Source organism: Hippoglossus stenolepis, chromosome 1, assembly GCF_022539355.2.
Source record: "Hippoglossus stenolepis isolate QCI-W04-F060 chromosome 1, HSTE1.2, whole genome shotgun sequence".
Lineage (NCBI taxonomy): Eukaryota > Metazoa > Chordata > Actinopteri > Pleuronectiformes > Pleuronectidae > Hippoglossus > Hippoglossus stenolepis.
In genome coordinates this window covers 3,374,874-3,400,349 of record NC_061483.1, presented here as the reverse complement: position 1 = coordinate 3,400,349, position 25,476 = coordinate 3,374,874, and the positions used below count along the sequence as shown (strand labels likewise).

At 41.8% G+C, this 25,476-nt stretch overlaps 3 protein-coding genes across 3 annotated transcripts in view; 1 reads left to right on the top strand and 2 right to left on the bottom strand.

Annotated features, from left to right (window-relative positions):
* The window catches only part of LOC124854968 (NACHT, LRR and PYD domains-containing protein 12-like), a gene marked incomplete at both ends in the record, with an annotated part of 28,242 nt that extends 25,572 nt beyond the window's left edge, over positions 1-2,670 (bottom strand). Inside the window, 2 exons of the mRNA XM_047343899.1 lie at positions 1,613-1,974; positions 2,017-2,670. Coding sequence (XP_047199855.1) covers positions 1,613-1,974; positions 2,017-2,670 — 1,016 coding nt within the window. The remainder of the gene's footprint in view (positions 1-1,612; positions 1,975-2,016) is intronic.
* Positions 2,671-9,455: 6,785 nt separating this feature from the next.
* Positions 9,456-13,534, top strand: LOC118110878 (cysteine and glycine-rich protein 3-like). The gene is made up of 6 exons (XM_047337883.1): positions 9,456-9,564; positions 11,053-11,164; positions 11,942-12,113; positions 12,371-12,509; positions 12,729-12,822; positions 13,254-13,534. Exons 2-6 carry the CDS (start codon positions 11,053-11,055, stop codon positions 13,325-13,327), a joined length of 591 nt encoding a protein of 196 aa, XP_047193839.1. The 5' UTR covers positions 9,456-9,564; the 3' UTR covers positions 13,328-13,534.
* Positions 13,535-15,025: 1,491 nt separating this feature from the next.
* Positions 15,026-24,132, bottom strand: LOC118113356 (putative palmitoyltransferase ZDHHC13). The gene is made up of 17 exons (XM_035163025.1): positions 24,051-24,132; positions 22,346-22,569; positions 20,888-21,010; positions 20,296-20,373; positions 20,007-20,151; positions 19,859-19,923; positions 19,340-19,502; positions 18,814-18,939; positions 18,578-18,711; positions 18,233-18,333; positions 17,942-18,066; positions 17,794-17,856; positions 17,623-17,716; positions 16,757-16,840; positions 16,503-16,660; positions 16,295-16,392; positions 15,026-15,585 (listed from the first exon to the last, which is right to left on the bottom strand). Exons 1-17 carry the CDS (start codon positions 24,072-24,074, stop codon positions 15,447-15,449), a joined length of 1,944 nt encoding a protein of 647 aa, XP_035018916.1. The 5' UTR covers positions 24,075-24,132; the 3' UTR covers positions 15,026-15,446.
* Positions 24,133-25,476: the final 1,344 nt, after the last annotated feature.

Sequence of the window (25,476 nt, the reverse complement as noted above, 5' to 3'; positions counted from 1 at the left end):
TATCTATTAGAATAAAATCAGAAAACACAACTTTCATACAAAATGTGATCATGTGACCCTCACCCTGGTAAATCCCCTTTTTGCCCCATGAACATGTTAAAAACTCCTCAAGAGAATTCTTTCAGATTTGGTACAAGCGTTCACTTAGACTGAGAGAGGAACTCATTAGATTCAAGTGGTCAAAGGTCAAAGGTCAAGGTCACACACATGATGTCTCAAGTCTGTCTTTCGGGGATTTCTTCACATTTTGACCAGTTGGACTCAAAGATAAACTGATTAGATTTCAGTGGTCAAAGGTCAAAGGTTACAGTGACCTCATATTATTGTGAAAACAACATGTCAGGAACCTGGAGGGACTGACACTGCACTGGTTGGTGGTGGCGTACAAACGCAGGGTGGTAATTCTAGTTTGACCAGAAAGAAGAATAAACGATATTTCCATTTCTGCTTCTTCAGTTTAAAGGAACAGTCAGTGATTCTCATCCTAAACACAGAGAAGCTGTTATTAATCTGATTAATCACCGTTTCTAAATGACTGAAAAATCCCCTTTATCTCTGTATATTGTTGTGGGAACAGAAAGATAAATGACAGAAGGTGGATATATACATTTAACATTAGTTTTGTTATTGTTGACAACTCCAAATGATAGTTATTAAGATTGAAAAATATAATAAAATCAAACTAAAACATACCACACCATAATTAAATGTGGCTGTCTCTTTGCTTTGCCTCTGAGCAAACATAGGATGATGTTATTTCGAACTTTTTTACTTTTTTTATCAAACTAAAAGAACCTTTATCTTAAACAATCGGGGCTTCTTAGCCTTTGCTTTTTTTTATTAAAACTTTTTTCTTTTCTTTTTTAAATCAAACAAACAACCAAACCTTTACACAATTAAATGTGAATGTGAAATCTGAATCTGAGCCCATCTGCAGAAGCAGTGTTGAGCCAGTTCACACTTAAAAAGAACGAGTTCCAAGTTTAGTTCATGCAGATGAAAATGAACTAGTTCACGTTCACAGTTCATTTTTTATTGGGATGATTCAGGTGACAAACGTCTGGTCATGTGTTTGGTTCTGAATCGATGGAGTCGGATCATGTCTGCGTGTCGCTCATTTTAACACTGAGTCCTGACTGTGAGCGTCTCGTGTTGTACTGAGCACAACATGTTGACGAGTCATTTTCATGATGTTTAAATGGTTCATGGAACGGCTCATTCTGCGCATGCGTTCATGCGTTAAAATAATGAACACGTTAATTCCACAAATTAATCATCCCGCGTTAATGCGTTAATTTTGACAGCCCTTATATATAAATAAATAAATATACGGCAAACTCCAGCACAGTGATCACTTGGATTTCACTCCACATCTGATTGAGTTGCTCTTATATGTAAATGAGAACAATGAGAATGTATATATACAAACCAAATGTATACATATATTTAAGTATACATACGTATAAATACATACACACACACTCCAGCCAGTAGCCACTTATACTTTAGCGTTCTCAGGGGCCTGGAGCCAATCTCAGCTGACACTGTTTTTCAGTCTCCAATCAACCTAACTCCGATCTACATGTCTGTTATTGATCATGTCTGGACTCACAGAGCCTTCCTGCAGTTCCTCACAGCTGGGATCAGTCTCCGTCGACCCTGGTCTGATGTGTTGAACTTCTCCAGGTCCAACTCATCCAGAACCTCCTCTGACATCTGCAGCATGTAGGCCAGAGCTGAGCAGTGGATCTCAGAGAGTTCCTCCTTCGATCTGTTCTCTGACGTCAGGAACTGTTGCATCTGCTGATGAACTGAGTGGTCGTTCATCTCAGTCAGACAGTGGAAGATGTTGATGCTTCTGTCAGGAGAAATGTCACCACTCTCCATCTCCTTCAGGTTGTTGATGACTCTCTGGATGATCTTTGGATTGTTCACTGTTCGACCCAGCAGGACTCCTAAGACTCTCTGGATGATCTTTGGATTGTTCCCTGTCCGACCCAGCAGGCCTCCTAAGACTCTCTGGTTGGACTCCAGACTGAGGCCATGAAGGAAGCGAACAAACAGGTCCAGATGACCATTTGTACTGGTGAGGGATTTCTCCATGGTTCTCTTCAGGAGGTCATCCAGGGAGAAGGTACTGTCTGTGTTCCCATATGTTCCCAAGAAGTTGTTGAGTTCTTCTGTGTTCCTCTTGGTGTAACAGTGGAACATGTAGACTGCAGCCAGAAACTCCTGAACGCTCAGATGAACAAAGCAGTAGACTGATTTCTGGAAGATCACACACTCTCTTCTGAAGATCTCAGTACAAACTCCTGAGTACACTGAGGCCTCTGTGACATTAAGACCACACCGCTCCAGGTCTTCTTGGTAGAACATGATGTTTCCTTCCTCCAGATGTTTAAGCGCCAGCCTCCCCAGCTTCAGTAGAACGTCCCTGTCAGCCTCCGTCAGCTGCTGTGGAGTTGTCTCATGTCCCTCACCGTACTTGTTGTTCTTCCTGTTTGTCTGAACCAGCAGGAAGTGTGAGTACAGGTCAGTCAGGGTCTTGGGCAGCTCTCCTCTCTGGTCTGTGGTCATCATGTGCTCCAGAACTGTAGCACTGATCCAGCAGAAGACTGGGATTTGACACATGATGTGGAGACTCCTGGACGTCTTGATGTGTGAGATGATTCTGCTGCACAGCTCTTCATCACTGAATCTCCTCCTGAAGTACTCCTCCTTCTGGGCGTCCGTGAAGCCTCGTACTTCTGTGACCCTGTCAACACATGCAGGAGGGATCTGATTGGCCGCCGCAGGTCTGGAGGTTATCCAGACGAGAGCCGAGGGAAGCAGATTCCCCTGGATGAGGTTTGTCAGCAGCTTGTTGACTGATGACCTCTGTGTGACATCAGACACAAGCTTCTTGTGGTTGAAGTCCAGAGAAGGTCTGCTTTCATCCAGGCCATCAAAGATGAACAAAGGTTTACAGACAGCGAGCGTCTCTGCCGTGAGCTTCTGTAATGCTGGATGGAAAACACGGAGCAGCGTGAGAAGACTGTGCTGCTGGTCCTTCACCAGGTTCAGCTCCCTGAACGAAAGCACAGTCAGCAGACCCACATCTTGGTTTTCTAAACCCTCTGCCCAGTCCAGAGTGAACTTCTGCACCGAGAAGGTTTTTCCAACGCCAGCGACGCCGTTGGTCAGGACGACTCTGATGCTGCTCTGCTGGTCAGTTGAGGCTTTAAAGATGTCGTGGCACTTGATGGGAGTGTCGTGGAGGCTCTTCATCTTGGAAGCCGTCTCAAGCTGCCTCACCTCATGTTGAGTATTAACCTCTTCACTCTGTCCCTCTGTGATGTAGAGCTCAGTGTAGATCCTGTTGAGGAGGGTTCTACTTCCTGTTTCATCAGTTCCTTCAGTCACATGTTCACATCTCCTCCTCAGACTGAGCTTATGTTCATCTAAAACCTCCTGCAGACCACGATCTGCTGAAAGACAAGAAACAATGTCAGAGACAGAGAATCTGAGAATCTGCTGATTGTTTTCATCAGATCCAGTATTGGGACCTGGTTTTTGTGAGACAACACTTCGGTATCACATGTTCAGTCAAAAGCCTGAAGCCGCATGTTCCTCCAGGACTCAGTCTCCCAGGGGCCATCAAAAACCAGAGCAAGGAACTCAGTCTTCAGCATCAACGTCACAAAGAGGTGTGAAACCCCCCCCAGGGACACAGGTTTCAACTCCCATTGGTCACTCTGGACCCCATGACCTGTGAGGTCACCGGGCCAATATAAGGCCTGTTCTCTCCCTCTTCTGTCTCTTCTGCTCTCTTTCTACACTCCCTCAATGGAGAGAAGGCTGTCGAGCCTCTTCTCCAGCTCACATCTTCTCTTTCCATCCAACTCTTCGAGAGGAGCACAAAGGTGCAGCTTCCAGCTCATCTCACCAAGGAAACCTCTTCGCACTCCAAGCTCTACCAACCCTTCAAGCAGCGACTCGATGTCCTGCTTGCAAACTTCAGCCAGCAACTGAGCTGCACAGCTCAACAGAATCACTAAGGCGGGAGCCACAACCAGCTAGAAGACTTCACAGAACTTCGAACTGCACAGCAACTTCCTTTTTCCCCTTTCCACGGACGGGTAACACAACTGGGCTTAATAAATATACTAGGCTAAGCAAGACTGTTTATTCGATTCTGTATGATGTTTCTTAGTTTGATTTGTGTTGTGATATTGTGGTTACAAGTTGTTGAGAAAGTTAATGCTAGTTATGCTCTTCAGTCCTTCCTTGCATACATCTAGCAACCTTCTCTAATTTGCTACACACACAGACACACGCATAACTCTTCACCTCATTATCTCTACAGGTCGTAAACATTCCAATAGGGGGGGAGGGTGTTATATTCAATTGGCCAGCCGCCATTTTGAAAGCACGCTGACTCACACAGACACACACACACATACCTATCTTTGTTTAGCAATTAGACCGTTGTGTTTTTATACTTTATTATATTCATAATAAATGTTTTTCTTTCACAAATGTTTTTTCATTAATGTTGCATAAGTGAATTTTGCCAACCTCTACACTGTCAAGAACTCTATATCCTTCAACTTAGCTAACTATCTATATGGTAATTTTGGTTATAGTTATTAATTTAATTGTTAATCAGAGTTCCAAATTTGTAGTTAGAACCTTTATGAGACTTAATCAATAAATTGGCTATCTTTTCCCTTCCTTTGAAGGGTGGTGCCCCGAGGTAACTTTAATCAATTAAAGTTATTATTTAATATTAATAATAAAATATTAATATTTAATATTTAATTTTGATAACCAAATTTATTGAATGCCGAAAGGCACACCATTTTATGGTATCACGTTTAATGCATTATGGCACAACACCAGAAAAACTACAGAAAATAAAAGCTTTTTAACTTTGTGCTTTTATAACGATGTTAAATGTTGATGCTGTATGAAGGAACAAAATAAAACAACATGTGCTGATGTCAGAAGTGAAGACATCAGCAGACACATGTACAGTGCTGCTCTGACCGGCTGTCTGAGCTCCAGCTCCTGTTCTGGATCTTTGTCCACACTGGGGACAGGAGGAGTCTCCTGAAGAACCAGACTGGTCCCAGTATGTGGTGATGCACTGTCTGCAGAACCAGTGTCCACAGCTGGTGGAGACTGGATCCTTCAGGACGTCCTGACACGAAGCACAGCAGGACGACTGCTCCTCCTCAGAAACATGACTCCTCTTCCTCTCCCTGTGAAGACATTTCCTGATAACTCACATGTCCCAGTCACAGGTTGTCACATGTTCAGAGGACTGATGTTTATGAGTGTGTGGAATTTGGTGCAGATCCAAATAAAAATGAGTCTCTAGTGAATTTCAAAGTGGTTTCATAAGGAGCGTGTTGGTTCTTGGTGGAGGTCTGAGCTCTTTGAGTGATTCTGAGAGATTAGTCACCAACTTCAATGAAGCTGTGTCCTAATGCAGGGGCCACACTAGAGGAAACTAAATCCTCTTCAGAGCAGGTCACAGTAGAAACAGTCTCTTACTCTGTGTGTGAGGGTCCAGGTTCATTTCTGAATTTTAGAGGAGGATCCATGGACCAGTCACTCTTCAGAGACACACAGCTGGACCCTGGAGACTCTGCTCTCAGTCTGTGGTCCTGACCTCTGCAAACACAAACATGTTTTTATTCAGAACACATCATTCACTGGTTCATTCTCTGAGGATTCAGTTTGGAGGTTCACGTGTTTGTAGCAGGTCTCTTACTTTGTGTTTGAGGGTCCAGGTTCATTACTGAAGAGTAGAGGATGTTCCATGGACCAGTCACTCTTCAGAGACACACAGCTGAACACTGGAGACTCTGCTCTGTCCTCCACTTCCTCCTCATAACCACTCATCTTCAGTCTGAGTGGAAAAACACTGTGAGCTCAAACACACACAATGAAGCCAGGTACATAAACTCAGTGTTTCTTCAAATATAACAGAGTCAACCCTCCTACACTGTTTCCCTGTTGTCACGGTAACCTGAAACAGTTGTAGGTTTAATGTGTTGGACTCTGCCGATCACAGCGTTGAGTCAAACTGTTGATTGACTGACAGAAGTTCATCCTGAATCTTCTTCTCTCTAAAGTCCACGTGTAGAAAACTGACTCAGAGTCTGTGACAGTAAAATAATATGAATGAATAATATTAATGTTGCTGAACACTCACCAGCCTCAGACTTCACGTTTCCTCCCTCTGCTCGTTACAGTTAAAACAAAGTCTGAACACTTTCACTGGCTGCTCCTCCTCTCTGCATTTACTGGCAATCACGTGACTCTGTGTGTGTGTGTGTGTGTGTGTGTGTGTGTGTGTGTGTGTGTGTGTGTGTGTGTGTGTGTGTGAGTCACGTCCCGTGTTGTGTCGCAAGTTTAAACATGTGTCTCATAAACTGTAGAGAATCAAACCAACACAAAGTGAACCTCAGTCCTGTCCGTGTCCTGATAACTTGTGATCCGTGTTTCTGTTAAAGTGTAAAGTGAGCGCAGGTCCGAGGAGGAAACAGACTCGGACAGAGACTCGGACACAGACCGGACCTTTAATGTTCGTCTGTCCTGAAGCAGCGGTGTTAGAATTATTCTGCGGTGGAAACCTCTGACACTGTGAACGCATTGGAAAACACGAGTCATTGAGTTCAGTCTCTTCATCGATGCAGAGTCCACATCGTGATGCATCTAAGAATCGAGACCTTTCCACACCTCTAGTGTGGAACGTGGAGAAACTGAACCCTGTCAGGGCCCTGGGCCTGTACCACCTAATGGACGGGCCGGCTGTGGGGGGGCAGTGTGACAGTAAAACCTTCAGAAAGTTGTGTTCACACTCACCTGCTCACTTTTCTTCCTTCTGCTCATCCCAGTGAAAATGGAGTCTGACACGTCCCTGTTCTCATGCTCCTCCTCCGTGTTGAACCAGTTCACTCTTGAAAACAACCAGTTCAAAGTCCAGTTCAAACACATGAAAATGAACTGGTTCACGTTCACACTTATTTTCGGATCATTGTCCTGACTGTGAGCGTCTCCTGTTACTGATCCAGGATCAAGACCTGTTGTCTATTCAGCCGATGTTTGGCCGCCAGGGGCAGCAGAACAACCTGACAATGAGTATAATAATAATAATAATAATAATAATAATAATAATAATAATAATAATAATAATAATAATAACCAGGGATAACATCATCTATATTGCACAGCATCCTGTTATCTAATAAACAGACGAAAACCTGTTTTACTTTTTCAAAAGGAAATATTTATTGAAAATGCAAATGTACATTTGTATAATACAAATCCTCTTTAACTTTAAAATATCCAGTGTTTGATATGAACAAAGAAGAAAGAAGTTTGGTCCACAGAGAAACATGCATCTATAACGCTCCACCGTGCTCTCCCTGTGTTTTCTGTCATCGATAATTGAACCAAATCCAAGTTTGGTTTGTTTCTTCTCCGCTTGGACCAAATGTTTCCACCAAATAAAAACAGCTTTGCTCTGTCGAACTCCAATAAATAAATAAAGTGCTCCACATACTGCTGGATTCAAATCAGTTCATTCACCTGACTCCCTCTGATTATCTAAAAGATGTGTGTAATCAGTACATTTACAATTTATTGTCTTAATAAGAGGGAAATCTCAAAGTGTTTGATGTTGCAAAACATTTTCAAACATTAGGAAATTTAGTTATTTAAAAAAACCAGGCACAATGGGAGGAGATGTGGAGAGTGTGCAGGCTGACAGGGAGGTGGCGCTACAGCAGTTTGAACAGTAACTTTGAACCATGGACTGTAAAATAAAGATGGATGACGTCTCAACTTCCTCCTGTTGATCAAAAATGAAGCCAAAATATCTCTGGTCCCAACTACTAACATGGAGGAGGCAAGATTTATGAATTATACTGCAGCCAGCCAGCAAGGGGCGATCAAGATCATTTGGCTTCACTTTTGAGGAGCAGCCATGTCGTCCATCTTTAAATACAGATGATGGTTTAATTGTTGTAAAAAATGTATCTTGCAGCATCAAAACTTTTCACGGCTGAAATCAAAACTATAAATATAAATGACAAATAAAGTCGTCACGTGTCGACTGCTGCAGATGAAGCTGCAGTTCGACCTCCCTGCCAGCAGAGGCACCAGAACATCGTACTTTGTGTGTGTGTGTGTGTTCAGGACCACTGGCAGGAGCAGTCGGTGGGCTCCTGGATGCTGTAGCTGACCCAGGTTGCGTTGCCGCTGCAGTAGAGCTGCACCGAGCGCCGCTGCAGCCCCGTCTCCCGGCAGCAAGCGAGCGTTTCCAATTGTGTAAATCCAATTAGTTGCTAGTGTTAACTCGAGATTCATATTTAAAATGTAAAATTTGTCTACATGCAAACACAAAGTTCAATACATGTACAAACAATTAAATTAAATTGATTTGTTTTGATTTAAATGGACGGTTCTTTTAAGGAAATTCTTACTTCACATACAATTAGCACCAATAACTACATTTCTTCTGCCAGGAAATGTACTGGGAAATTACAAAACTGTAAAACGGTCAGTGCTGAGGCCGTCGATCATGCACAAGCTGAGAAGCTTTAATGGATGGACGACGAGTTGGATGACGGAGAAAGTTTGAAAGTTAAAAATAAAAGCAACTCGGGAGGAAACTTCTCAGAGAAAAGAAAAATGAAATGTTGAGCAGCATCATGCTTTTATGTACTTACAATCTGCAAGAAAATCAATAAATCAATTCACTTTTTTCAGCAGTTAAGATGTTTGTATATCATCTATATCAAGTTTCAGCAAAACAATTGTGAAACAGGAACAAACACCAAACATTGAACATTTTTATTTGATGTTTAAAATTTGATGCTCGAAATCTTTATTAAGAAAATATTGATTTAAAAGTCCTGAGTCATGTTTTAGAATCAACTCAATAAAATGTGAGGATTTCCCTGAAAACACACACACATCATCAACAAGTTTGCTGATGTTCGGTATCTTTTTTTTCAGAAAATACATCTTTCAACCCTTTTGGACCCAAAAAACACACAAGACAAATCACGTATCGAGGTTTTAAATGACTTCACTACAGATGATAAATACATTTTAAACAGTAAAAAAACACCTTCTCTTCATTTAGCTTCCCTCAGACCAAGCAGCTCAATAGACTCTCTGCATTCTGCGTCCGTCCAACCAGCTGTTTAGTTTCCTGGTGTGTTCTGAGCACCACGAGGTCACTGGTGCGTCTGCAGTTGTCATTTACGTGCTTTGAGTTCCCGTCGTTTCTGCTGATAATCCAGCATCGAAGCCTCCGTGCGAGCAGCTGTCACACACAGTCCAGTTTCCTGTGTGTGTCTGTGGGCCCATGAACAAGCGTCTGTGACATTCAGGCGTCTCCGGGGCCGTGATGAAGGGTCAGAGGGCCTCCGCTCTGTCACAGGTTATTTTGGGAGGATGCTCTCACTGCACCGGTGGACTGTGGTGATGGTGGGATGGAGGATATATAAACCAGCCGGGCGTGTTCACTGCCACAGGACTGAAGCGTTCGGACTTTGATTCAAGGTAAGATCTCATTTCCAGAGTTTGTGTGTTATTATCACGAGGCTGATGTTTAAATGTGATGAGGTTATTTTGTTGATTTCAGTTTGTGTAGGTGGAATTAAATCAACTTCATCAGACTCTTTTCCTTTCTGACGTGAACATCAACATCAGGACTCAGCTCCACATGAGATATTATTAATATTCAGAAGTTTGCGGCGGCGTTTCGTTGTCAGACAGTTTGACTTCTGTGTGTGTGATGTGTCAGTGAAGCCTCTATTCCTGGAACATCACATACCAGTGCTGTGAGGTGCTGGGCAGCGTCTGATATGAGAGGGAGCTGGAACAACAGAGAGAAGAACCAGCAGGATTCCTTTTGACTGAAGCTGAAATTAAACCAGTCAAAGAATTAAGTGAGATGAAAAATAAGAAATATTACAATTGATGGAGGAAGGAAATCTGAGGAACACTGTGTAGATACAGGATGTTAACCGCCAGAGAACCTTAATCAGGTGACTGTAAATGAGTTAGTTTATTAAAATATGTTAATGTGTCTCTATTGGGTTTAAATGTTCAAGAAAAGGATAAATAATTTGTCTAAAATAGGAAACAGACACGAGAAAGTACAGATGATTTATGTTTTTAACATTTGTCTCTATTCATAAGGCAGAGTTCATATTGTGAGGTTATCTCTCACATATTATCTGGGACCTAATTTAAAGCAGGAAAAGAATTGTTGTAACCTCCCAATAATCAAGCTGTGACACTGCATGAAAAATATAAACCAAAATAAAGTGTTTCATCGACTTGATTCAATTTAATTTGCAGCACAAACAAGGTAAAAAACCTTTTTCACTAAAGTTTTATTGCAGCTACTTTGGCTTAATGTCATCTGACGTATAGATATTGATCATTTCTAAGGTAAATCAAATGATAATTAATAATTTAAAAATCATTCAGAGTAGTCGACGATGTCATTTGAGCTCAAATCTAAATATCACAGGTTGATTATTTGTTTAAAAAGAGAAATTTATTATTAAATTGTTTTGTTTTGTCTTGATGAACTCTTGAGCTTAATGGGGATGGGGTTCCTCTCTCATCTTCATTTTATATCCTTGAATATTTGAACAGTTTTAAGTTATCAGCAGAATAATTAGTTTATTAATTAAATCAGTTTATTAGGAATTAATTGGAAAACTAATTGGAGATAGTTTGGATTATGGAATTGTCAAACACCTCCTGGTTCTGCGTCTCAGCTGAGAAGCTAAAAATAAACTGTTTCTCTGTTTTATAACATTATGAATTGAGTGATTTATTTATATGAGGAATATTTAAGATGTCACTTTACATCACAGGAGATTATAAACATATAATTTTGTAATGTTTCTAATGTTATTATTTGAGTCAATGGGAATAATTGATGGCTGCAGCCCAACATTAGATCCTGGAAATGGATTTAGAGTTTGTGATCAATAGATTGATTGAATTCTGTTTTTATCTTTTCACTCTAAGATGCCAAACTGGGGAGGAGGAGCCAAGTGTGCGGCCTGTGAGAAGTCGGTGTATCATGCAGAGGAGATCCAGTGTAATGGGAGGAGCTTCCATAAAACCTGCTTCATCTGCAGTGAGTTCACCTCCTCTTCTTCGTCTCTCTGGTGTCATGGTGGATCAGCAGAAACAAAGAGCTTCTTCCAGCCTTTTTCATTTCCTCCTCTTGGAATTGTTGCATTTTCTTTTCCCCGTTTCTTATTTGAGTTCTTGTCAGATTTTTCATTTCTTTCTTGCCTCCTTCATCTTTTTCATTCTCCGTCCATCTATCCCCTCTTTCTTGCAACTTTCCAATCTGTTGTGCTTCTTTCTCCTCATTTCTTCTTTTCCTTTCTCTCCTTCTTCTCTTCAGTAACTCCTCTTCCTCTTCATCGTTCTGTTCTCTCAGCGGTTATTCACATTCACTGCATAAAAAGCCTCTTTTCTCACCTTCCAGTCGTTTTACAGTAAAAACTGTTCTCTGAGTTTCTCCTCCTCTTCCTCTGTGGCCTGAATTTCAGTTGTGTTGTTGTTGTGTTACAGTCAAAATGTGTTAGGCCACAATCAGCCTCTCTTCGGTCTGATCCGAGGCCTCGGACAGCGGCCATGTTGTTTAGGTTTTCTGTTCCCTGCCGTCTGTCATGAGCTGGAGCTCTGAGGCCTCATCCATCTGCCGAGAGTTCATCTTTTCTCCAACACTCTCCTCTCGTCCCACAAATAGAAACATGTGAACACGTGTAAATGCCACCGTTGACTGATAAACCCAGCGAGGTGCAGGAGCTTTATTTAAACCCCATCGCTCCTCCATGACAGAGTCTGAACGGTAACAGGTTCAAGTGTGTGTGCTTTGGTTTGTTGTGTCTGTTTCGCACAGTGAGCTGCAGAAAAGGGCTGGACAGCACCACGATGGCAGCGCACGAGTCCGAGATCTACTGCAAGTCCTGCTACGGCAAGAAATATGGGCCCAAAGGCTACGGATACGGGCAGGGAGCCGGAGCTCTGAGCTCGGATCCTCCCGGACAGAACGTGGACCTGCGGCCTCACGAGTAACAACAACTATATTAATGCAGATCACACATGTGCATTTCAACACGCTCAGAGGCTCTTTACATGACACAATACACACGTCACAAAAACACAGAACAAACAAATAAGACGCACCAAGGGTCAGTTCATCCAAATCACCGAGGAACAAGGCACATTGTTATTGAGGCTTTGAGAAATCCATCTGGGAAATGTCCTTCCAAAGGTTCTTTGGTGATTTGAGTGAACTTTGAGAAAGTCTCGTGTTTGTTTTTTTTAGATCTAAACCCAAACCCGCCGCAACAAACTCAAACCCCAGTAAATGTCAGCAGAAGTTCGGCGGGTCGGACCGCTGCTCTCGCTGCTCTCGCTGCTCTAAAGCCGTGTACGCAGCGGAGAAGGTGATGGGAGCAGGAAAGGTGAGGACGGTGTTTGTCACTTAAATCTTTTATTCACGCGAGTTTTGTTTATGGAAATTTCTATTTGTGTCCACCTCTAATTTAAAGTTGGCACCTTTTGCTGTTTCTGACTGGAGCCATTAGTGCTAAATAATATTAATCAAGTCATTTAGTGTAATCTAATACTGTAAAATTCACAATATTGTCAAATAACTATCTTCACTGTGTGTGTGTGTGTAGCCCTGGCATAAAACCTGTTTTCGCTGTGCACTGTGCGGTAAAAGCCTCGAGTCGACCACAGTGACCGACAAGGATGGAGAGCTGTACTGTAAAGGTACACACACACACACACACACACACACACACACACACACACACACACACACACACACACACACACACACACACACACACACACACACACACACACACACACACACGTCTCCATGACATCACATTGATTTCCTGACGAATTACTCGGCCTTCACCATATTTATTTGCCATTACACTAAACTTAACACTAATGATAAACTTTAAAATACGCTTTCACCTTAAAATTCAATAATTTACGTTTTGTGTACTTGATTTTCGTCCCAATAAGGAACACAAGTCCCCATAATGTGACTGTTTAAACAGATTTGGGGCCCCACAACATGAGTGATACCTGGACCAAACACACAAACGCACACACACACACACACACAACTGAAAATCCAACCTGCAGAGTCCGTCTCTAACAGCATTGTTTCCTTTTCATCTCTTCAGTTTGCTACGCTAAAAACTTTGGCCCGAAAGGCTTCGGTCTGGGGAACGAGGCCATGCTGGAGGAACGACAGTGAACGTGTGTTCCTCTGATTTGTGACAAGGAGACGCTCTTACTGGACATTTAAGCTTCTGTGTAACTGGGAAACATGATCTTCCTTTGACAGCAGAACAACTGGATGAATGTCAGAGGATGATGCTTGATTCCAACATAAACATGTTTTGAATATTTTAAAATGCATCTTTCTCAATCACAAATAAAGGGAAACATATAAATAAACGTCTTTCATCTCACTTACTACTTTCAAAAATAATAATCATTATAAATATTGTCACAATATCGTCTGTATCTCTAAAATTAGAAAATCATTGTTTGTAATACGACTGCAAAACGACTCCTGACCCCGTTTATAAGTCAATGAGTTTCCACCAGTTACCTCCAGCTGTGAAAAGGCAATTAACAGAGCCTCATCTTGTCAAAGTTAATTATTTATAACCTTATTCACATTCATACATAATTCAGTGCAATATTTAATTAGAATAATTGAGGCAACAAGTGATTAACAGGGGGAATGTGGAGCGTCTGTCCCCAACAATAAAGTGTGAGCAGCCGAGCAGAGCAGCACTAGATTACACGTGTAACTAGAATTAGAGCCGTTGTCTCGTTTTATTAAATTAGAGCTGATAAAACACCGGAGTCAGAACTCGTTTCATTTCATTCTTTGGGTCTGAATCAGTTTGGATGAAAAGCATCGAACCGTGACAGTGAAACGCCTTCTTCTCTTTTTTCACACACGCTGTGACCTAATCGAACCTGATTGAACACGACTTCCTGTGGCGATTCACGATTTGATATCTCAACCGGGCGACGTGACACCATGAACAAACGACAACTACCGCCCTGAAGTTGTGTGCGTCCACCAGCCGGTGCAGTATCAACCGGTTCAAACTTGAAGAAATTCCCTAAAGGCAGATTTGAGAAATGTTCAAGAGGCCAAAATCCTGTTGTGTGAACCTTGATCATTCAAATCTAAATCAATCAATCTGAGTCCGAGTGATCACATGTGGCAAAGTTAAAAGGATTCTCTCAAAGTGTTCTTATGATAACACGTTCACGAGGCGAAGTTTTCTGAGGCCATCGTGACCTTTGACTTCAAAATTCAAATCAGGTCGTCCTTGAGTCCAAGTGAACGTTCGTACCAACTGTAAAGAAACGTCCTCAAAGCGTTCCTGAGACGCTGAGTTCACAAGGATAACATGTTCTTGAAGGTAACAGCGAACTGTCGCGTCCGACCACCTTCATCTAATCCGGTTGTCCGTCAGTCTAGATGAACGTTTGTTCCAAATTTGAGGAAATTACCTTAAAGAACATTAGATATTAATATAGTTTACAAGATTGGGACTAACAGACAAACTGAAAACAAAATGTCTCCAGTCACACGTGCAGACAACAAAGTATAAAAATAGCTGCAAGAGACAATCGACAGAAAAATAATCAACAAATATGATCATCGATAAATCGTCAAGTCATTTTTAAAACAAGAAATTCCACCAATTAGGCAGTTTTCCTTTATATTTCTGTTTCATGTCAGAAATATATTTGTATATTTGGTCAAACTAAATATTTAAAAACGCCACCTTGAAAAAATTATGACTAATCTGTTAATGGAGAAACCAATATAATAATTTCTTCCCTTTCTGAAATCAACACACATCTTGCTCGTGTGTTTCTGTTATTTTGTTCACCTTCATATTTCACAGCCTGTGAGTCCACATGAGAAGCGACAGGCACAACATGTCTTTATTGAAGTGATATAGTGGTCATTCATTATTAAACACATGCAACTCTTACAAAATTCAGAAACCGTTTACACGTACAAAGAGTTTTTTTTTTCTTTCCTCAGGACAGATGATAAAAAATAGGCTCAACGTGTTTATAAAAAAAAATCTTCCATTACAATTGAGGCCTTTAAAGGTTCAGTTCACCCAAATGAAAATGTCACGTACACTGGTCGGGTATAAGGCAGCAGCAGTCTGTACAAAGAGCAACTGAATCCCTATCTGCGTGTCGCTTCTACCATCGCGCCCCCTCTCTCCACACATAAAAAAATAAATAAATAGAATCTGTGCTTTTTTTTGGTCCATAACCACTGTAGACGTTTGACCTTTGATCCTGAGCGAGTGGCGGCGGGGAGGTCAGACCATGTCGGCCTGTCCGAACACGTGCTGCTCGCGGTTGGGAGGGAACTGCTGCGTCCAGTCCACGACGGCCGGTTTGAAGAGGCCGCAGCAACGCAGCTGGAAAAAGGAGGCGAGGTTCCGCACCACGCCCAAACTGCAGGAGGTCGAGAGGAGAAGATTCAGGAGCGGAGTCAAACACATGAATAATAATACTTCGTTGTAAAGCAGCGTGGAATCATGGGAGTGGTCGACTTCCCCACCACGATGGATGAGAATCCAGCTGACGCGACTCCCACATATATCATGTTCACAGATTAGATCACGTATCGAACTCTTATTCACGTAACGCAGGAAACAGGAATTTATCGTGATCCATTACGAGAGGATATGACAGTGAAAAGGTGACAGAACGAAACGTCCTGTTACCTTCAATAAAAGTGTGGATTTGTGGGAAATATGTTTGGATAACGTAAGTGCACAAGTCAACAAACATAGGTGTCGACATTTTTACGAATTATATATCGAAAATGAAGCCGTACTAGTTCTGATGCATTTGTTTTAATGTGATAAACTTTCCCTCTGTTTAAAAACCAGTAGAGTAGACATGTGATCCACACCTCATCAGTTAAAAATCTGTTGCTCTTTATTATTTGTCACCTAACTCCCCGTCAGGATCCTGTAGAAAGATGACTCTGATTTTCCAGTGATCTGATTGGTCGGTAGCTCGGCTGTTGATAGGTTCTGATCTGAACTTTAACCTTTTCCAGAGCCGGTCAGCAGTTCAGAGTTAGTTACCACGTTACCTCGGTAACCACACGTCCTCGTACAGAACTGTGACGTTACAGAGCTGCACTGAAACTCACTTGTATGGATTCTGTCTCAGGGAGACCGACTGCCGCAGCTTCATCTGGTGATTCGTCAGATTCGTCCGCTCGCTTGTGGTCAGTCCGAGAAAGGCAATCTGCTCCCACACAAACAGAAACATCAGTCACCGCAGGAGCAGAGGAGACACTTGAGTAAACACAGCCAGATCATCGGAATATAAACAGACACTCAGGTTGAGTCTGGTACCTGGTAGAGCTGCAGTAGCAGGATCAAGCTGGACCAGCATGTGTGGTAGAAGGCCAGCAGGAAGATGCTGAGCACCCAGGGAGAGCAGCTGACCAGGGCGGAGACCACGCCCCACAGGCCCTGCTCCTCGTAATGCAGCACACAGTGAGTCGACCAGTCTGAAATAACAAACACAGAACGGAGGATGAGTCTCTCCAGAGCCGACGCAAAACTGTGTCAGACGCGGCGATCACACCGTACGTCGAGTCACTCACACACGAGAGAACCGTAGAACATCCAGGCTCCCATGAGCACCAGGGAGAACAGGAAGAGGATGAAGTAGTGATGGTTCCTCGCACCTGCAAAAGAAGACGTGGAACGTGACAGGTCGTCTTCAACTTACTGCAAAGTCTTCGAGGTTGGAAACAGATGCTCCAACTCTAATATGAACACAGGTTATTCATGAAGTGCAGACATGCTTGTTTCTATTGTCTACATTTCTTGAATAGATATGTAGATGTAAAAGAAAATTACTTTGTTCGACAGGATAAAAAAAAAAAAACACTCCTCCTGAGAAGTCTTGTTTGTTAATGAACCCAAATTAGTAGAATAATTATTATTATTTAAAATCTGACAGACATCATCTAAATCTGCTGGAAAGTTGGACTTCTGGAAAAATAACTAATTATTTTAATTATTAAGGAGTTAAAATTGTGGGTTTTGGGGCATTTTTGAATTATTTTCACATGAACTAAAGAACTCAAATACAAAGCTACTGTATAATCTGATTATTCTGCAGCTCTAGAATGAAACGTATCAGAGGAATGTTGCATACACTGCATGCACATTGTCATACCAGCCTATACACACTATATTTTATATTTGTTCCACCACTGGTTCGTAATATGAATTTTAACTAAATAAAATATCTTTAAATTAGTATTTTGGCGCCGTTACTGTATTGTAGAGCTGTGTGTAAAGCTGTAAAGTTTTTACGATCCTCTGCACCTCCTACGACAAATCAGCTGGAAATACTCTCCCAAGTAATATTCCCACAAAGCTTGGTTTAAAATTAAGTTTTTGAGTTATAATGTAAATATCTTCAGATTGTTCCATGGAAGTGTTTTCATGATGCCGGTACCGATGCAGCTGTTGGTCCAGACGGAGTGGTGGTCCTGCTTCGCCACGCAGGCGTCACACGTGTAGCAGTGCTGCGCTCTCGCTGGTTTCTTTATCTGCGAACAAAGCAGAGTTAAACACTCAGTGACACAATGTTGTAGAAAAGGTAAAGTATTAGTGTTCAGAGCTTCACCATGCAGGAGGTGCAGAGTATCCTGGGGTCCAGACAGCCGGCTTCAGCCAACACCAACACATTCTGACAACACACCGGAAAAAAAAAACTTAGCTCAGCTTTGCAGAGAACATTCACATGTAAGACATCCTTCAAATATCCATCCCACCATTTTCTTCTCCTCCTCGGTTGCCTTGACGAAGCCAGGGTCCGTCCTGCAGGTGCGGAGGTAGTAGTAGAGCAGAGCAGTGGCGTTCAGGGTGAACAGAACCTGAACTGTGGTGCTGGGTCCATGTGGGGTTCAGTGTTAAGAAACTCTTTGCCCATTCGTTTGATCAAAAGGCTCAAATATTAAACAGGAATTCAGAATCAAGAAGATGCATCTGCCAAGTTTAAAGTGATCAAACCCTGATTTGCAGAGACACAAGTAGGAATAATGTTTTCTTCAAATACAGGATATCTGGCAGGAACCAGAGGAACCAGGTGACGAGCATCCAGAAAACAGAGGCCATGAGAGATGCAGCCGGGAGGAGAGACTGAAAGGACGGACTCGAGAAATTCCTGTTAAGACACAAATATTAATTTATCATAAAATGAAATAAACACACAGTGTAAATTACTTTTTAATTTAGAAGAGTCAGGCAAGTTAATTTTAAAACTCCAACTGCTACGTTTATGCCTGATGTCCACACTAGTCCGGCTAAAACGGAGAACTTTGGAAAAAAAAACGCTGCTACACCTGTTTTAGTTTGAAAACCATACTCCGGAGTATAGATGTAGCCCCAGTATAGAACCGTGTCCTCACCTTGAGACCAGGTTGATCACACCTATCACACAGACCAGCAGGACCCCTTTGAGCAACCAGGAGTCTGAGTTCATATCAACTATTGCGCCCACACACCCGAACATGGCCGTGCAGAGCAGAAACTGCAGAATCGCCTGAAAAACGTGCAGAGAGGAGGATTTTAGAGGCAGAGACAATGTTTTAAATCTGTAAATTTGAGCTGGTGGGTGAGTGTGAGCTCCTCGGTGTCTGTGTACCCTGTATCTGTTGACAATCCGCAGGCAGCGCGAGTTGGAGCGGATCCTCTCCTGCTTGACGTGGTTGAGCATGTGAATGAGCAGCGGGCTGTGCACCTGGTGCGCCAAATCAATGGGCGTGTGACCCTGAAGAAGACGCAGTCACAACATGAAGACGGGCATCAATAACGGGATTCCAATTGTAAAATAACTAGTGTTTAAGAAACAGTGCTCCCACTGCAAGTAGCTGAAACCAAAGTGTAGCTCTGTTAACGCCTCACGTTTAATCTGTGTCACAGTCTCCACCTACAACATTTAGAAGTAATATCATCTCAGTGCCGTTCAGCCACTAACTGCTAATCAAAGATTCCCCAAAGACATGTTTTTTTCTATAGTATTACTCCCTCTTTGAAAGATCCGGCCTTTTGGAATACATTTATATTCATTAATTTCAAATGTTCAACAACAAGATGTCTCACTTGAAAGTTTCCTCATTGCACTAATTTAAGTTTTTTCTTAATTCTGGTATGAATGTTGTGCCGCTCACATTGATATTATCTGCGTCCACACTGGCGCCAGCGTCCAGCAGTAGGTGGGCAGCGTCTACGTTTCCTGCGAGCACGGCGCAGTGCAGCGGAGTGTTCCTGTTCACCTTGTCCACGGCGCTCACCGAAGCGTTATTCTTGATGAGGAAGTTAGTGGGTTCCGGCCTGGGACAGAACAACAACGAGATTTAGACTCAACGCACGAAAAGAAAAAAAGTCTCTTTTTTTAGGAAGTTTGATTAAATTGTTGATATAAACTGGAAAGTTATTATTAAATACTGGAACCTTGTTTTTCTAAATGTGAATACAAAATTACTGGGAGTGGGAAAAAACGCAACAACTGAACAAGAAGAAATCAAACAATATAACTCAGGAGAAGCAAAATGAGCTGAACAAATAAATCACAGACATGGTCTCATTTAGAGTAAAAATAAATAATATTCAGCCACTTATACAATTACTAAACACCAGAGGGGTTTAAAGTATATATATCTGTATCTGTGAAGGAGCAGCGGACTTACCCAATAATCTTCTGAGCTGCTAACATCAGCGGCGTCTGTCCGTTGCAGTCCGGCCCATCGACTTCCTGGAGATCAAGAGGCAAAGATAGATTTACATCCAGGAAAATAAAAGGAAGAGAAAAGATAAAAGTGTCCTGAGGGCGCCGACCTGTCCTTTAGCCATTAGATAAGCAGCTATAGCCATGTGCTGGAAGAGGATGGCGAGGTGCAGAGCGCGGTAACCTTCTCCGTCGGCGATGGAGGGATCTGCTCCGTATCTCATCAGCTGGATCACCATGGGGAGGTGGCCCTGCCTGTTCACAGAGGGGGGGGGTTAACAAATAAAACAACTTGTAATATTTGACAAATGATTGTTGATCCCAGTGTTTTGTTTCTCTGCTGATTAATAAAAACCTGTGTCTAAATTTGAATGAATACGATGTAACTGGTCCAATCACCTGATGGCCCAGTGAAGAGGAGAGGAGTTCAGGTCCCCCCCGAGCTGGTCCACTATCGCCCCATTAGAAATGAAATACCTGTGAGAAAACCAAAGAGCAGATAAAGAGAGGACGTCGCTGGATGTTTTTAAAAGAGCTGTGTATTATAAACACAAAGCACGATGATGCGGCGGATTCTTCTGATGGTGAAAATTAAAAATACCCTGAGCTGGTTTCTTAATGTGATGTTTAACTGACCCCAGCAACACTGAGCTATTTATGGTTTACCTTACTTTAAATGATTCTAATTTAAAGTCATGTTAAACTTAAGGACAGAAAATATCACGTTTACCCGAGAATAACATTTACAGTTCCAATATTTTGCCTAATTTCACTTAAATTAAGGAATAAAATCCAAAGACTGATTTTAAATATGAGCCTGTGAATAATCTCCTGAATCAGAAACACTAACACAGCTCTCGAGTAACCTTTACCCAGTGAAGTGTGGAGGAGAATGACTGAGGTACTGATTGACATGTCAGGTGAGGTAGTAACCTGCAGTGGACTCTTTAAACAACAGGTTTCAGACAGAAATGATATTCCCACGTCTTACTTGACCAGCTCGGAGCGGTTGTTGATGGCCGCCCAGTGCAGCAGAGTCACGTTCTCTTTGTCCGGCTGCCTGACGTCGTATCCTGCCTCCACCAGCTCCTTGCAGCGCTCCAGGATACCGAACCTCAGAGGATCACACAGAGGAGAAGACTTTTACAAAACACACCGATAGCTAGACTGTCACCCAGTGGGGCTCGAACCTCCGCCACGGCCCAACAGTCAAACTAAATTGTACACATTCGCATGAACCAGTCCTCTAACCAGTCTGCGCCTGATTGTTTTCATCAAGATCCATGAATTATTCCCTGGAAAAACAATTTAAAACGCTCGATCTCACATAGTTTTAGCAACTAATCCTGGATCTGTCCCCTTGTCTGATTCTGAGCTGAAATTAAACGAGTCCTTTCTTGGCTCGTGTCTCAACCTTCAGCCAAGTTTGTTTGAAATACATTCTGCATGAACCAGCTGACAAACAAACAATGAACAGGGGTGAAAACACAACCTCCTGGGTGGAGGTTGTCATAGCTTCCAGACAAAGGTTTGAATGTGCACACAGCTGCGAAATCATAATTAAAAACACAACAAGAAGATCTAATACAGAGCATTAAATAAAATGATTTTTTAAAATATATTTTCAATGAGACAAAATAATAAGTTGTCAACTCTGCCCGAAAGTGGAAAAGCAGGTTCAGTCTATTTGAAAGATATTTCCAGACATAGGTTTAAGGGAGTGGCTCCACACATTCTTTTCTTTTTCGTACAACAAGCAGTGACCTTTGCTCTTCTGCAACTCAGCTGCCTGATCGGTTAGAGAAAGTAGCCGAGCAGCAACTCCTGTGGTTTGTGAAGCCTTTACCTGATGAATTTCAATCTGATCAAAAAAATGAATCATCCCCTTCTGACTGCCAAGTAAACACATAGTTCTACGTTCCTGCAGTTCAGTTGTAAAACTCCTGCACAAACGCACTGATCAAATATCTGTCCGTGTCAGAGACAAGGTGTGTGTTGACCTCTTTGCTACATTTTGAACATATTTGAATCTGAGATCTTCCTGAAAATTGTCTGTTGTCATTCTGTTTTACTTTTGTGAAAACACGGTGAGGACTCAGGCAGTGAACATCTGGAAAAACATCTGAGTAAAAGAAAAATAAATGTATAGGTTTTATAGGAGCAACTGCAAACCTATAGGAAAGAAATGTGCTGGATGAAGCAGTTGCCAAACTTAAATGTAATAGAGCAATATGTAATAATGTAATTACATATGAAAGGAAGAGGCGGTGATGTTACTGAATATAAAAATCATTAAAACATCATTAATCATCACCCGTTGTGGTTTGCTCCATCCTCTCAGTCCGGAAAACAAAAAGGTGATTTGATGTCACACCTGTGTACAAGTAATACTTTCTCTGACTGTTGACATGAAACGGAAAAGACCGATCCTCCATGATCCACCACTCACTGTGTTGCCTTCACGATGTCCCAGCTGGCGCTGTCGTCCATGTGCGAGCGTTTCTTCGGCTGCTGAGTGAGGTCCATCGTCTGATCTGCGCTCTTGCCAAACGGCCCTTGAAAAGCCGGCGCAAAGGGATGAGGCATGCTGCCGAACGCCGCCGCTCTCGGCCCGTGGCTGTGAGAGTGACCCGCATGTCCGTGGTGACAGCCGTCACGCATGTGGCCGTGATCCTGGCACAATAACACACAAGGGAAACACACAGGTTTGGTCCAGAAGGGTTCATGTGGAAACATCATCCTGGCAGATTACAGTAGTATGACTCGTTAGGCTCAGTCACACAGAACACACAAACACACAGAACACACCTACACACAAGAACACACAAAACACACATACACTTTTGGATTTTTGGACATGTCGCTCAGTCCTACGTCAATCAATCTAATTTACATTGTAAAGCCCTTATTCACAAACCACAATTTGTCTCACAGATCTTAACACGGTGCCACTTCCTCTGATCTTAACCCGCAATGAGAAACAACAAAACGTAGAAACCACAGAGTCGCGTGTGAGGATCCCTCTCCCAGGACGGACAGAAGTGCAACAGATGCTGTAACTGTATTTGTACATAAACAAAAATGCCTTATTATTATTATTACTACTATCATTAATATCTTTAATTTGACTAGAGAAAGTCGCTCTGTCCTCCGTCTCACCAGGAAACACGATGTGGTGAAACACAAAGAGGAAATTGACACCAACTCTGGTAAATTTCCAGTTGATCTGGTAGACTCAGTATATTTGAATATATCAGTATTTGTATATAATCATAAATCATATATTGAGTATACTTTTGCACTGGGGGGGGGTTCTGTAGGTTTATTTGTATCCCTACAGTAAAGTCACATGTTCTAAACATTTCTTCTCTACTACACTTCTGATATTTTCCCCAGTTCATTCTTTCATGTAAACCCGTAATATTTATACTTTTTCTACAATTAAATTCTGTATTTTTTATTTTTTATCTTTTTACAAGTTGAATGAGCTTTTTGTGTTGCGAGGTGCTTTGATCTTCTTTCACATCAAAGTGTTCTGGAGGATGATAGAATAAAAAATAATTCAAAGTCATCATTAGTTCAACTAAACTTCCGTCTGTCCTCCTTCTGCAGCTCAACGGGGAAACTGAAACCTAACATATATTTGAATATATGAGTAGTACATCAGTATTTTGGGGGGGGGGGGTTCTGTAGGTTTTTAGTTATCACTAGAGTAAAACCAGGAAGTCATCAGATCCACGTGAGAACCTCAGACTAAATCCTTTAATGGAGGAAACGATGAAACAGTTAAATCATCATCATGACGAATCTCCCCAGGACCTGGACGCTGAGTACTTGGCTAGTTAGCTAGTTAGCTAGTTGCCCAGGACTGAGTTAACACGAGTCAGGCGTTAGTTAGTTGTCGCCTGGTTGACCACAGGTAACTAGCAGCACGTTAGCAACGCCCACTTCCGCCAGGGACGAGCTGACAGCTGGTTCGACTCCGCAGGTTAATTCCGCGTTTGGGCAATTTACCGTCGAGATTAACCGCGAGTTAGCTGGTTAATGCTAACGAGGGAGTGAACCCGGGTTTGAACGCAGCGTCTGACCCGGGTTAACTAGTTGGCCCCGCTAACCAGACGGCAGCAGCAGCTAGTAAATAAGAGGAGACTCACGGTGCTGCTCTCGGTCCAGTCCATCTTCGTGAGGGGGAACCGAAAACAAACGTTCCTGATGCTACACGGGCCACAATCAACGTGCAACTTCCGCTGCTCGCTTTTCAAAACAAATGCTACTAATACTAATACAATAACTAATACCACTACTACTACTACTACTACTACGACTACCAATAATAATAATAATAACAATAATAATAATTATAATTCAAGATTCAAGATTCAAGAGTTTAATGTCAAATGCACAACAATTACATTAAGCAGTCGCTGGCAAAATATTGAATAAAATAATATAAAATAGAATATCAAAAGTTTAAAATAGAAAATAAATTATATATATCTAAATATATATATACACCTAAAGAAAAAAAAACAAAACAAAAAACAATGGTGCAATTATGTGCAATAGTGCAAATGACAACGATAACAGTACTACTACTATTACTACCACCAATAATAATAACTAGAAAATCCCTCCTAGAAATTTTTAATGTGAGAGAGAGAGAGAATGGATACAGCCAAAAGTTTAGCTCTGATAGATTTCATAGTGACATGTCTGCGTAGCTAACAAGATTTCCTACGCTTTGATGTAAAAATCATGTTTGACAACCTCCATTTGTGGCTTTGATTTTCTCACTTGTTCCTTTGATGAATGCTCCCATTTACTCCCATTCAATTTTTTCCCGCTGTTTTTCGCAATGTACGAGCGAACCGTTTGACGAAAGTCTTAGAAAAGTCAAAGCATTAATTTCGTTACTGCACATATAATAACAATAATTATTATTATAATAACAATAACCATAACAATAACAACGACTACTACTGCTACTACCAATAACAATAACAATACAACTACTAAAACTACTACTAATAATAATAATATGAACATGAAACACATTAAACTCACACAGTATAAATCTGAGTATTTGGTCCCAAAATATTCCAAAATGCCTTTAATGACAAATGGATAAGAGCAAGATGAATGCCACTGGTTTCCAAATGAGATTTCATGTGGTGTCATGTTGTGATTTAGTTCTATACAAGTAAATTTAAACTGAATGTTTTCTTATTTCTTTGCATTTCCCTGATTGCTGTAGAATTCTTTATTTATCCAGTGTACCTACTGTTTTTTTGTTACATTAAAACCTGTATAGTTTTACGTTGAAGCCTTAAGTGTTAAACAGGAAATGTTCTTTCTGGTCATTTTCGTTACCTTGACTCATTTCACTTCCTCCTCTTCCTTCAGATCCCTCTGTGATTGGACAGTTTGGTTTTCCTCCCGCCCACAGGCCCCGCTCCGGCTCCTGAGTTCATCAACAGAGAACAACTGTTCTAAAGCATCAGTGTAGAAAAACAACACGTGTCAGGATGGAAACAACACATGAATATTTAATAAAGAAAACGAGGCCTCTCAAGCTTCTAA